The sequence below is a fragment of the Saimiri boliviensis genome, chromosome 8 (assembly GCF_048565385.1).
Source record: "Saimiri boliviensis isolate mSaiBol1 chromosome 8, mSaiBol1.pri, whole genome shotgun sequence".
Classification (NCBI taxonomy): domain Eukaryota; kingdom Metazoa; phylum Chordata; class Mammalia; order Primates; family Cebidae; genus Saimiri; species Saimiri boliviensis.
Window position 1 is genome coordinate 93,236,808 of NC_133456.1, and position 14,438 is coordinate 93,251,245.

The following is a 14,438-nucleotide window of genomic DNA, read 5'->3' on the forward strand; positions in this document are numbered from 1 at the left end:
GGGGAAGTTTAATTACAGATTCAATATGGATTTTTAATTTTGGCCACCAGGAGGTTTGGCAGGAAATGAAAAGATCGCCTGCTTCCTAGGGATGCTAATCTAGGACAAAATTGAAAATAGGTGATGTGAGCGCCTGTCCTGCATCTTCAAGATCACTCACAGCACAGAGGCTGGCCTCCTCCTCCCTCCAGAAGTCTCAAGTTTCCCTGCAATCAGTGGAATCCAATATCACACCTCAGGTGAATTAATACGAGAGAGTTCACTCTCTGAAGAAGGTTTGTGCTTTATGCCTTTTCTCTAATTAAAGAAGTTGCACATGGTTGTGGCAGTGGGGCGGTGGTAAGACACCAGTGACCATGCCTCCCCCTCCCTGGCCCCCACCCCCTCTGCCTCTTTCCATGACTACAAAACACACAACTGGGAAGCTCCATAACAGAGGAAGGGAAGACAGATTGGGATTACAGTTTGGGAAATTTGCCATCTGATTATGCCACTAATTATCTGTGGGACTTTGGACAAATCAGTGTACTTGTCTGTAAAATAAGAGAACTTGGATAGAACTGTAATTCTGTAATTCTGTTTATCATGTATCAGGGAATTTGGATCTGAGCAACTCTAACTTCCTGACAGCAGATAGTGTCTCTCAGGAGACAGTAGTACTTTTATTTTCCTCAGAAGCTTTATTATTTTTTTCTACAGTCTCACTCTGTCACTCAGGCTGGAGTGCAGTGGCGCAATCTTCACTCACTGCAACCTCTGCCTCCCGGGTTGAAGTGATTCTCCTGTCTCAGCCTCTCCAGTAGTTAGGATGACAGGCACCCACCACATATCTGGCTAATTTTTGTATTTTTAGGAGAGACAGGTTTTCACCATGTTGGTCAGGCTGGTCTCAAACTCCTGACCTCAGGTGATCTCCCCACCTCGTCCTCACAAAAGTGCTGGGATTATAGGCGTGAGTCACTGCATCTGGCCAGATTTAATTATTTTTATGGAGATGTAATTCACACATCATACATTCAACATTTTAAAATGCACAGCTAAGTAATTTTTAGTATACTCAACAAGGTTGAGCAACCATCACCACTTTCTAATTTCAAAATATTTTCATCAGCCTAAAAAGAAATCACATATCCAATAGCAGTCGTAACTTATCTTTTCTTATTCCTTGTTCTGGGCAAATACTAATCTACTTTCTGTCCCTATGGCTTTGTCTAGTCTGGAGAGTCCATAAATGCAATCATACACTATGTGGCCTTTGTCTCTGGAACAAGCTTTACAAAAGAAAAACACTCTGGTCTTCACTGTTTTTGCTAAATACAAGACTGTAACATTCTCTCTTCTACAAAGGTACTTAAAGAGGATAAGTTAAAACAGTATTTACTTTAACCTTTTTGTCAACCTTGACTTATACATCTAGAGTCCAGCTTTGCTCTTTATGTTAGCCATATAACCTTGAGCATGTTACTCTGCTCTCAGATTCTCATATGTAAAAATGGGATACTGACAATTTCTGCCTTACTTGTCTTTCAAAAGTGCTTAATGTGGTTCTCGACCTTTCCTGAGCATCAGAATCCCCTTATACACTAAGGACTCTGAGGTCAGACTAGTGGATTATAGAAGTCCACTCGTCTGTTGCTGAGAAATACTTCCCCTCTTTCCTTGTGTCTTCATAGAAATAAAAACCCAGGCTGGTAAGATTGAGAACCAGAATCCCTGGAGGGCTTGTTAAAACTTGGACAACCTTACCTGCAGAAATTCTAATTCCTTAAGTCTGGGCCAGAGCCAAAGAATCCTCATTTCTAATAGGTTGCCAGGTGACAATGATGCTGTTGCTTCATGAACAAAATTTTGGTAACCGCTGGTGCAGAGTATTTTACAGATGGTAAGCTTTATAAAGACAGGTACTCAATTTCAACAGACCATCATAGCATCATAGTTGAAAGCCGAGGGTTTGGATCTGGGCAGACCTAAATTTAAATGCTGCCTTGGACTTCTACAACTTCTGGTTTCGTAGGCAGGTCATGTAACCCCTTACCTATGAACTGAAGATAATACCTTTCCCAGAGGGTTGTTTTGAGTTTAAATGTGACAGTGCATACAAAACTGAGGTGCTGTATCTGGCATATAAATGCCCAATAACTTTTTACTCTTACCGTTATTATTGCAGTTGTCTCTAATTCCTAACACACTTCTTAAATAGACTGTTCAGCAAATATTTTATAGACTCACAAGGGCTAAATGAATTAAGGTCATTATTAGGTGGTGCCACATGATCCAACAAAGTTGCTTCCTTCAGGTGAAATACCTGATTAAAATCAGCAAGGGGAGTTTGCATGTGGAGAGGAATGGAAAAACATGGTACAAAAGGGAGTCTGTGCTGCAGCATATTTTAGTACAGTAACTTTTATTAGGGACTTTTATGTGCCTTTTTTTTATGTTAGTTGTTGTTGTTTTAAAATGCATTTTTAAAAATCATCATTTTGAATCACTGGGTCCTATTCGATTTGGACCCCTATCCTCTTACAACTTAATAAATTTCTTGGAGTACCATTATAGATACCTCCCCAGCTCTCTACCACTGCTAGGCCCCCAAATGGGTGTCTCTAATCACACAATGGGGAGTGGGGGGATAGGGGAGGGATAGCAGGGAGTGGGGATATGGGAGAGGGATAACACTGGGAGAAATACGTAATGTAGGGGACAGGGGCATGAAGGCAGCAAACCACCATGGCAAGTGTATACCTATGTAACAATCCTGCAAGATCTGCACATATACCCCAGAAATTAAAGTATAATTTAAAAATTGCTTATTAATCAGTGGGTTTGCTAAGTATCAGATGCTGCACCAAGGGCAAAGAGTATATACATGTTCTCAATCCTCACAGATAGCCTAAAGAAGTAAATAAACTTATTTTGCCCATTTTACAGATTAAAAAAGACAGAAACCCATGAACCTGGTGAGATGATGTACATTTATCACACAATTCATAAGTGGCAGACCTATCTATGTAATTTCAGAGTCCATGTTCTCAACTGCCAGCTCTGCAGTGTCTCCAGCTGGTGTTTCTGGCATGGCACCATCTGCCACAAACTACTCCTGCTTCTGTCATCCTCAAGCATTGAGGCAGCATCACTGATCCCACATTTAAACAGAGAATGATCACACAGGTTGATATCAGGTATACATATTTGGATTTTCACTTGTCTGTTTTTCTCCTCTCTTACTAATTTGTTTCATTCAAAAGAGTTCTTCCATTTTTTTTTTCTAGATACAGTATGTCCTAGACTCTATTCAGTAAGGGAGCTTTATTTATAGTTAAGACATTCAGCATGGCTGAGCATATCTAATGGACCCATTAACAATTTTGCTTCAGGAAAGGTCTTAAATTGAGTATTTCTAATAACTTTTGGGTTGTGTGCTTGCTACTATACGTCCATGCCTATGGGGATATAAAATCACTGCCAGTTCCTCTATTTATCTCAACATCTTCATTACTGATTAACATTTTCCTACTGTGAAAAGGACTTAAATACTTGAATAGATGTTGAAAAGAAGTTTTGCATTTGCTATTTATCATTTTTTGGGTATACTTCCCCTATTTTTTTCCCTTAATTTTCATCAATGGAGCCACTCTTTTTAATCTAGTTATTAGCTGTCTTCTTGGCTAAATCTTTCTACCACATGGGTTTCATTTTATGGCCATTTATGAGACAGCACAGAGCAAACAGGAAATCCATGCTTTGGCTTCAGTCAGCATGACTGTAAATACACTGGCAAGTCATTTTCTTAGAAAGAGAAACAAAATAAGAGGTCACTACAGAACTACGTTTTGAAGCAACTAAATGAAAACTAACTCTTGGCTGTCTTTTGGTCTTAACTGAATATTTGTTACTTTTACAAGAACAGGAGCAGTACTAGGTTTAATACCTGTGTAGAACTGTGAATTATTTGAATGTTGCCTGTGTTTATTCTGGGGGAAATGTTAGAATCTTGGGAATTGAAATATTACTCCTGCCTGTGCAGTGAGGTCAAGCCTTGAAACGAACTTCTGTGTGCTCTCCATCCTGGTGGGGATAAAAGGAAGGATGCTTGAGGGTTGGTCATTAAGTTTTACTGAAATATTCTAAGTGGAAAAATTGTGCTCATTGGGTTCTATCAACAACATTAACAAATACTGAGAACTCCTCTTTTGTATATTTGTGCTCTCAGACCTAGAATAAGCCAAAACTTTAGACAGCCTACTTCAGTCTTAGTGATGAGAGTTTCTGAGCCTCAAATGCCTTCTAAAGACCAATGAGCATTCATTCTATGTGTTCTGATTACAGGTTTGTATTTTTTAAAATCTATCATAGATTCAAGATACATCCTGTGATTGACTATTCAATCCAGGGCTCTTCCTTGCTCCACGTTTTGTTGAACGCTCACCCATCTCAGAATATATCTCCCGTGAATTATACAGGACATTTCTACACTACTTACCCCTCAGATGCAGATAAAATACTGGCATAGATTCTGTGAGCAAATCAACAAATGCTTGCATTTGGAGAGGATGCACTTTCTCAAAAAGAGATAATTGCTGAAGTTGATAAACTGCACCACAGAGATGGGAATAAATTTAGCCTCCTCTAAACCAAGATCAACTGAGAATGCATCAAGCATAAATTCTGCACTCATTCACAGAGAGTTTTTAAATGTCTTCACTCCTCTTGCTGCACATAAACATATGGAGCAGCCATTTTCTTCTTTCTTTCAAACGCTGCCAATGTGAACAGAATCAGTAGCACATGGTAAAGCATATGACCTATGTGAAACTTCATATCAGTTGAATAGAATTCCAGGCTGAGCTCTAACCTTATTGGCATACATATCTTCCTCTCAAATCATGTGTACAGATATAAATGTAAATTATTGGAATTGAATAGGACTCTAAAACCATCTGTCTGACCCTCTCATTATACAGAAGTATAAGCTGAATCTTAGGTAAAATGACTTGCTCAACATCTGGCTAATAATAAAACAAGTAAATACTAAAAAGAGTAAAACTCTCTAATTGCAGAACCAGGAACATATTTGCAGATATAACTACACAGTTGTTTACGAGCATATATTATGCAAACACATGCATAAACATACATATATAGATCTATTAATACATACACAGTCAGCTCTCCAATCATCTCTGTTTATCCTGCCTGGTTTCTTTCTAATTGCTAACATGACCTGGTTTCTTTCTAATCACTGGATACCTCTCTGCTACTAATTGGTTTGGACTCCTCTAAAAGTAGAGGCAGGACTTCTGAGCAGCTTCGTTTATTTAGGATGTGATCCCAAGAAGCAGAAGTAAAGAAGGAAAAAGTAGAAGGAGATATCATGGGAAACTGAGACTCAATCCGGCCATGAACCCCTAAGAAATGATGTTAAATGTGCCTAAGAATTGACTTCCCAAAGGATAGGAGGTATTTATCTACTGATTCTCAAGCCCCCTTAGCTGAGGGCCGCCCCTAAGAATGAGTTTAACTTTCCATAGTTTTCCTTGCTTGTGACTCAGATAAAGACTTGAGGCAGAAAAATACAAAAGAGGAATAATTCCACCCCAGCTATAAAGTCAGAAATAGGCCAGGCAGTACCCGGCGTGTTGGCTCATACCTATAAGCACTTTGAGAGGCTGAGGCAGGTGTATCATTTGAGGTCAGGAGTTCCAGACCAGCTTGAACTACATGGCGAAACCCCGTCTCTACTAAAAATACAAAAATTTGCTGGGCATGGTGGTAGGCACCGTAATTCCAGCTCCTCGAGATGCTGAGGCAGTAGAATTGCTTGAACCTGGGAGGTGGAGGTTGCAATGAGCTGAGATTGCGCCACTGCACTCCAGCCTGGAAGACAGAACAAGACTCCATCTCAAAAATAAAAATACATAAAAATAAAATAAAATAAAAAAAGGAAATGGACTAGGCAGTGTTGCACCAAGATACAGACTTTAAGGCACACAGACCAATGTTAATACTTTAGATATTTACATCTAATTTTTAAAAACTTTTATGGATTATCATCATAGATGGCTAGTCCATAGAGCTGGCATCAATGGGACTACAAAGCACCCTGGACCTATAGTACAGCTATAAATGTCATATAAAGTTGGAGATCTAGTTTCTTTATCTCATGACTGGCCTGGATGTAGAATTCATTTATATGAAAAATATTTATTGAATTGTACTATGTGCCAGACATTTTCCAGATGCTGGGAATACGGCAGTGAACTAAAAGGATAGAAATATCTACCCAAATAAGGCTTACAGTCTAGGAGGGAAAGATATTTTATATAAAAAGAAGAAAGCAAAATATATCATTATTCAGATACTGATAAGAGCTCTGAAGAAAAATCAAGCATTAAAAAGTATAGAAGATGTTAGTCAAAATAAATATTGCTATTTTAATGTCTTTACTGTGATCAGGAAAAGCCTCACCAATTAGGTGACATTTGAGCATAGATTTAAAGAAGGTTACAGAGTGGGTTCTGTGGACATTTAAGGCAAGTGCATTCTCAGCAAAAGAAAATTAGTGTAAATGCTCTAAGGTCTAAGTGGTATATGTGTTACCATTTCTTTTTCTTTCTTTTCTTTCTTTTTTTTTTTTTTTTTTTTTTTTTGTTGTTGTGACAGAATCTTGTTCTGTCACCCAAGCTGAAGTGTAGTAACATGATCTCAGCTCACTACAGCCTCTGCCTCCCAAGTTCAAGTAATTCTCATGCCTCACCCTCCTGAGTAGCTGGGATTACAAATGGGCACTACCATGCCTAGCTAAGTTTTGTATTCTAGTAGAGACTGGGTTTCACCATGTTGGCCACAATGGTCTTAAATTCGTACCTCAAGTGGTCTACCTGCCTTGGCCTCTCAAAGTGCTGGGATTACAGGTGTGAGCCACTGCACCTGGCCTTGTTTTTTTTTTTTTTAATTGTTTTTTATTTTTATAGAATAGATGTACATATTTTTGTGATACATATGACAATTTAACATATCCATATCATTTGAAAAGATCAAAATATAATTGGGATATCTACCACCTTAAATATTTTTCTTTATAGTAGAAATATTATAATTATTCTCATACCTATTTTTTTAAAATACAATAGCTTATTGTAAAGCAAACATTTGAAATAAAGTGTCTCAAAATGGTGGACTAAGAACTGCATCTAGCCTGCAGACCATTTTGGTTTGCTTTATACAGACCTTTTGTTTTTACTTTCAAAACTAATTTAAATTCTATTCATTACCATTATGGAAATCCTAGAGAATTAGGAGATTGTAGGAAAAACAAAAAAACAAAAAAAAAAAAAACAAAAAAAAAAAAACGAAAAAAACAAAAACAAAACAAAACAAAACAAAAAACTGACGGCCTATGATAGAGGATTAGAGCTGGGCACAAGTTACTATTTTAGTGGGGAATTTTTTTTTTTTTCTAGTTTTCCACAGTCACTAGCAATCCCTGTTACACTTCACATTTTTACTTCTGAAAGAATGTTTTACTCATGTGTTAGTTTCCTTTCTTTTTTGGGTAGTAGAATTTTATGATCTCGAGTTCAAATTGGTTAAGAAGAAGAAGAATGTAGCCAATTTTCATAGTGACTGAATTTTCAGATTACTGGCATCAATAGTTTTGTTTTATTTGAAAATTATTTCCAGACACCGAGTCTACCATTTGGCAAAAAAGAACATTCCTGTTGTACTCTAAATTACGAATAAATGCCCTCAAAAAATTAACAGACTTTATCAGATACATTCCTTGCAGGATTAGCCTGCTTATATATTTGGATCCTGTCTTACTTGGGGAAAAAAGATCACAAAAAGGGACATGTGAGATTCACTAATTATGGTAAACATAACAGGCATACACATATTCCTTGCCAAAAACTCACCAAGAAATCTCAGACTAAGGATGTATACAAAAGTTATGGTTGATACACAAAAAGAAAAGAATGAGCAGTTAAAGCAGGTTTTGTTTTTTTTTTTTTAATGGAGTTTTGCTTTTGTTGCCTAGGTTGGAATGCAATGGCGCAATCTTGGCTCACCGCAACCTCTGCTTCCCGGTACAAGTGATTCTCCTACCTCAGCCTCCTGAGTGGCTGGGATTACAGGCATGTGCTACCATGCCTGGTTAATTTTGTATTTTTAGTAGAGATGGAGTTTCTCTATGTTGGTCAGGCTGGTCTTGAACTCCCGACCTCAGATAATCTGCCCACCTCGGCTTCCCCAAGTGTTGGGATTACAGGTGTGAGCCACTGAATCTGGCCTAAAGCAGTTTTAAAAAATCAAAATTCAGACAGTGGAGTGCTATGTAAATTAATGAAATCAAGACAAATAGCAAGAAAACAAAAACATTAATTAAAGCTTGACTTTACCTACACTGAAGGAGGAATATGGTAAGGGAATATTAATGCCATGTAAAACGGTTCACAAAAAAGTCTCACAAAAACAATCAATATACTGAGTCTCTGCAAAAAGTTAAGTGAATAAAAAAGACACAGCTATACACACACCTTAGGTGAGAATTCCCTCAAGTTTTTCAAAACACTACTGAAGAGAGTAGGGCCTTTCTTGATTTTCAACCTTTTCTATCTTGATATTTACTTAGCACATTGGGTTAAATAAACATATTGCTGTAGCCAAATAAGAGAAATCAATTCACCACTTTATGGCTTAAAGAGTATGTTTATACCAGAGTCATTATGAGAAGTTAAAACTCGAGAGTCTCAGTCGAATCCTTTAGGAGGGTCAAGGTGCCAGAGAAAAACAACTGAGTTCTTAGAGCCTGAGCATACTGCTGGGGAAAAGATGAAGTTTCTGACCAGATGAGGGAGATAAATAATATCACTAAGAGAGATGCCAAGATGTTCACAATCATGGAGCAGGGAAGATGTTGTGAACTCACTGAAGGCAAGAAGCTTGAAACATGAAGACAGACCATGAAAAGGTGTATAAGTAAATGAGAGTTTACATTTAGAAAAACTTAAGAAGAATGAAAACCAAACTCTCAAAACTAAATTTGCAACCATAAACTTGCCAAATCTGCAAGACAGCTAAAAGACTGTGCAGTATGAACAGGCAAAACTATAGTCTGCCTGAGATTGAATCTTAGCTCTACCACTTACTGGCTTTGTGAATTTGGGGGAGTTTCTTAATTTCTTGATGCTTCAGTAATGATATTAACATTCATAGTTAATACAGTAAAATAATCAATGCTTACTTTTTAGGGGTCATGGGAGAAAGAAATGAGATAAAGGATAGCAAGTGCTTAGCATAGTGCCTGGCATAGAATAAGTGGTCATATATGTTAGTACTACCATTACTATTTTTGATTTTGTAACAATGGCAAATAATCTACCATAACAAGTTGTCAGCAGTCACAGGACTCAGTTAATAGAACTATAAAAAAGCGGTAGCATGCCTGCTTTGCTCAGGATTATATTCCCAGATCCCAGTAGAGGGCTGGCTTGTTGCAAGGTACTCAGTCAGGTTGAGTGAATGCACAAATCAAAGTAATGGTGATCCAAAAGTCATTTTTGCTTCATGCTGTAAAAATGCAAATATATTCAGGTGTCCCTTTTGGACTTGACACTCTGAATAACAAAACAAGTCAACTAGACTCATTTCAAAGGGCCTGGAACGATGCACAGCAGGCCAAGCTGGAACCCAATTCCCAGTGCATGCTGGACTTCTGATGCCTCAGCACTTGAATTATGTATGTCAACTGCTAGACTCACATCTTCCAGAAAACAGAGAAAGCAATACATAGCACGTTTGAACTTTTCTTTCCTTCTTTTTTTTCGAAACCGAGTCTCACTCTCTTGCTCAGGCTGGAGTGCAATGGCATGATCTCGGCTCACTGCAACCCCCACCTCCCAGGTTGAAGCAGTTCTCCTGCCTCAACTCCCCAAGTAGCTGGAATTACAGGCATGTGCCACAGCACCCAGCTAATTTTGTATTTTTAGTAGAGACTAGGCTTTGCCATGTTGCTCAGGCTGGTCTTGAACTCCTGACCCGGGGTGATCCACCCACCTCAGCCTCCCAAAGTGCTGGGATTATAGGTGTGAGCCACTGTGCTCAGCCATGTTTGAACTTTTGAAATCCCTTTTCTAGTAATTGACTATGAGTACATGGTAAAAACCTCCTGTCTTTTGCTTTCTAGTTCCTACTAAACTGTTGTACATTGAAATGAGAGTCAGTATCAGAAGATGGAGTGATATCAACAAAGACACTGAAAGAGCTATCCAGATAAACTTCCATCCACTGAAATGAAAGTAGGCAATACTCCAGACTATATTATCAGTTTTACTGCCCTGTATCTCTGTGCAAATGGGCACTGGGATGAGCAAAAGTAACAACTTTCAAACTAAATAATGGCTCAAACGACTCTAAAAGGACCAGATAGACAGGTGAAACATCAGTGTCTATCTCTGGATACAACACCATGAAAAGAGTCACTAAAAGACCATCAGGAAGGTATATTCAACAGTGTCAGCAAATGCTGGTCATAGTAGTGTACACTCTTGTGATTTCATCATTGCCATCTAAAGTGAAGGCCCACTTTTGAATTAGTGTGAAATACAGTGGCATTTCTAAATCAAAAAAGTTTAAAATGACACTCTACCTGCAAGGCACAACATGAATGATTGCAGTAGCAGCAGTTCCCATGGCAACCTCATCTTCAGTTTCCGAGGTCAAAGGGGGTTTCAAGTCCAAAAACAAGTGAATAGAATCACTGCTTCTTTTAAGTTTTGTATAACCTTTAATCTGTAGGAAAGAAGACACATTACAGTGAGATTTGGGAGTATTTCTCCTTGTGGTCTCTGCAAAATTTATCTTTACTTGAATAGAAATAAAACTCACTTGTGGGAAAGTACCATTGGAGGGGAAGAGAGGAACATGTAAATTATTAATATAAAGTAAATAAGCCTCCTATTCTTTTCTTGCAATAATATTCGGGCAGGGATTGCAGCTGAGGTGTTCCTGTGGCTACTGAGTGAAGAGAAGTGCCGTTTCTGATTAAACATAAACCAACCTGAAGGCAGGGGAATGGAATATGTTTTGCAAGGTCCCTCTGTGTTCAGACTCTATTCTTACTTACTTTCCAATTAGAAATTTTAAAAAAAAGCAAATACAGAACTGCCACAGAACAAGACAGGGTTAACAATGGTGGACCTCAGGTAGAAATTCCCAATTTTACTAATGGAATTACATCGTGGGGGAAAATTATGACTACCCCATTGATTCAAATATGTTTTTCCCTTTGCCACATGCTTCACTTCTAACATCTCATAGAAATATGCAGCTCCAGTGCCTAGTTTGAGAAATCCAACCAGCTATCAGTAGCTGCCTACTAGGTTCATTTGGATAAATCCAGAACATGATTAGGAACACTAACACTTCTGTTAGCCAGGAATGTTGAATTAGGAGAATTCTGCAGTAAAGAGAGGCTACTCATTACCTTTACCAAAAGCCTTTCAAATAACTGAGTGAAGCTGTGGGACACTCATACTGGGGAATGGAGGCGTGTCCTTGCTTAAGGGAACAGGTGCCTTTAGCTCAAGCAGATGGGTAATGTGGAACACAGATCCAGGGTTGGAGGGGCATCCACAACTTTTCAAAGTTAAGTTGAAAATATTGCTGTATTTCGAAAATATCCTAATGTTTAGGTATTGAAGATTAGTTTAAAATACTGTTTAAGGTCAGTTGTGGTAGCTCACACCTGTAATCCCAAAACTTTGGAAGTCCAAGATGGGAGGATTACTTGAGGCCAGGAGTTCAAGACCAGCCTGGGCAACATAGCGAGACCCTCACCTTTACAAAAAAATTTTAAAAATCAGCCTGGCATGGTGGTACATGTCTGTAGTCCAAGTTACTCAGGCATCTAAGACAGGAGGATTACTTCAACCCAGGAATTCTAGGCTGTAATAACCCATAATCATTCCACTGCATTGCAACCTGGGCAACAGAAGGAGATCGTGTCTTAAAAGTAAAAAAAAATTAAATACTGCATGACTCAAGTAAAGCCAAATTGCCCTCTGGTGCTGAAGGATTGCAACATGAAGTTAGTGAAACAGAACTTTCATCTACTCATCTCTTCTTCTACCTATCCTGCCAGCCTGCCATGTGTGAATGCATATACGAAGCATCTTCTGCTTGCCAGACACAAGGTGAAGCACTGGACCCACCCAAAAGGAACAAGACACCAACTCTATCCTCTAGAGTCTCTTTCTCTAGTAAGGGCTCTTATCCACAATTTCATACAATTGCAGTATGATATGCTGTTATCAAGGAAACTTTTTGTTTGGGAATCCTCATAAAGGAGGTGAGCTCCCCCTGGGGTCTGAAAGATGAGCAGGATGCTACCCAGTCATCAGTTAATCAAATAAACCAGAAATCTAGGGAACTGGGAGACCTGCCTTCCATTTACAACTCTGGCAGAAACTTGTTATGTGGTCCTGGCTAGTCCACCTCATCCAACCTTTCTCAGAATCTTGTTTCAAGGGAAACCTTCTGGTTAAATAAATGAAACTCCTTTGAAAACGCCACAGCATCCTACATTGACAGATATTACTGTAGTCTCAATGGGTTATTTTAGCTTTCATTTAAAAAATATATTACATTTACTTTACTTTTAAATTGACAAATAAATATATGTATTTATGGTATGCAAAGTGATGTTCTGATATATGTATCCACTGTGGGAGCCCCAATATTTTTAAGCTGAAAATAACTTGGAGTTTCTTATCTTACTCCCACTTATAAGAAAAACACTGAGCAAGCACAGGCTTACATGAAAACATGGACCAACACAAGCTACTTAATAATGGGCTCCTAGAGTTAATTTAAACCATGTGATCACTGCAAAGCCTGTATGTTTACCAGGAAGCTAATAGAAAATGAACAACCATCATTAAAGAACTTGCCTTTCTTTTGTGCCCTTAAATAGCTGAGTTTCTGATAAAGCTAGACTTAATATGTTGTGAAGACAAAAGGGACTCTTAACTTCTGATCTGCTGATGTGGCAGAAAGCCGACAGTATCTCTAATTGGATATGTTCAGATACTCTTCTGACATGCATGGTGATTAGGCCATTTTAGATAAACAGGATGTGCTGATCAATGAAAACTATTAATGTCTTAAGCAAATGATCAGGGTATTAATAATTAATTTTGTGAGAGAAATGTCATCTCAGACCTCAGGATTGATCTACAGTGTTAAGCAGTTTCTTGAAGCAATTAAAATTAGCTTAGGAAATGTATCCAATTACATGATAAAGATTTAGTTCATTATATGATACTATTTACAGTACATGTTCTATTAAGGGTTATAGATTTTTAAGGATGGAAAAGTTCAGGAAACCTATTGGCATTTATTTACATTCAGGTAGGTAAGGTTCACCCTCGCTAATCAGATATAATGGGGTCGTGGACAGTAATCTGTCAGTAGGCAGTGGTAATCAAAGCATCAGGTTTTCTGAAGGGAGCAGAAGATTCATGGATCTCATGTGGTACTCTGGTGCAGGATACAAAGTTTCATAATTTCCATTTTTCTGTCAGAGCCAGAAAGAAAGCTGCAGGATGAGCCAAGAGTTATGGTGGCAATAGATTTCCCCTGCAGCTGCGAGTTCTCTCTGCCTTATCCAAAGGTGGCCGTAGCAAAGGTAGTGTACTCAGCACTCTCTGAGATCCTGCCCAAGGATGAGACTCATAAATCCTGGGAAGGAAGTCACGCAATGAAACAGGCCTGGGTTGCTTTCTCTCACTGAGCCAGGAGGAGATGAATAACTAAGAATTGAACAAGGTGTTTCTTTTCACATTCATGCACAGAACAAAACTTCCCTCAACCCTTCAAACAATTCTCATACTGACAGTCATACTGAAGACCTCAGTACAAAGTGCTGAAAACAAAAGCATGAATCAGTTTTCCCTTAAGAGTCCTGGTTTCCAAGAATCTACATCCAGGGCTTCATCATGTATTTATCTGTTTTGGGCACTCTGCTGAATTAAAATTTTGCTGGTATCCAAATAGTACTAATTCAGCTCAACAAAAAAAGTCATTGTGTTTACTATGTGGCAGGGACAGTGCTATGTGTTGGGTATGCAGAGGTTAAGGGAGGTGTGGGCCTTGTCCTCAAGGAGCTCACAGTTTTACTTGGCAAGAGGTACTAATAAACCAGTAATTATAATTTGGAGCAAGGTATGTAGTAGGTCAATTAAGAACAAGGTTTAAGGAAACAAAAGATTATCACTGAACTGAGCTGGGAAGTAGGGTAGGGCAGGAGTTTCAAGAAAGATCCCCAAAGGGGCCACCAGTTTGAACTGATTGATAAAGAATAAATAAGAGGAAGGAAGGGCATTCTGAGCCAAGTGACTTGGAAAACAAACTGGCAAGAAGCTGTGAGAACGTTCAAGTTA

General features: G+C 38.5%; 1 protein-coding gene across 10 annotated transcripts in view; it reads right to left on the reverse strand.

Moving 5' to 3' along the window:
- CNTN4 (contactin 4) overlaps positions 1-14,438 on the reverse strand; it is a 979,069-nt gene that overhangs the window by 499,423 nt on the left and 465,208 nt on the right. For all 10 annotated transcript variants that reach the window (XM_074404876.1, XM_074404882.1, XM_074404881.1 and 7 more), the window contains one exon: positions 10,646-10,788. In XM_074404876.1, coding sequence (XP_074260977.1) covers positions 10,646-10,700 — 55 coding nt within the window. In that variant the 5' untranslated portion in view covers positions 10,701-10,788. The remainder of the gene's footprint in view (positions 1-10,645; positions 10,789-14,438) is intronic.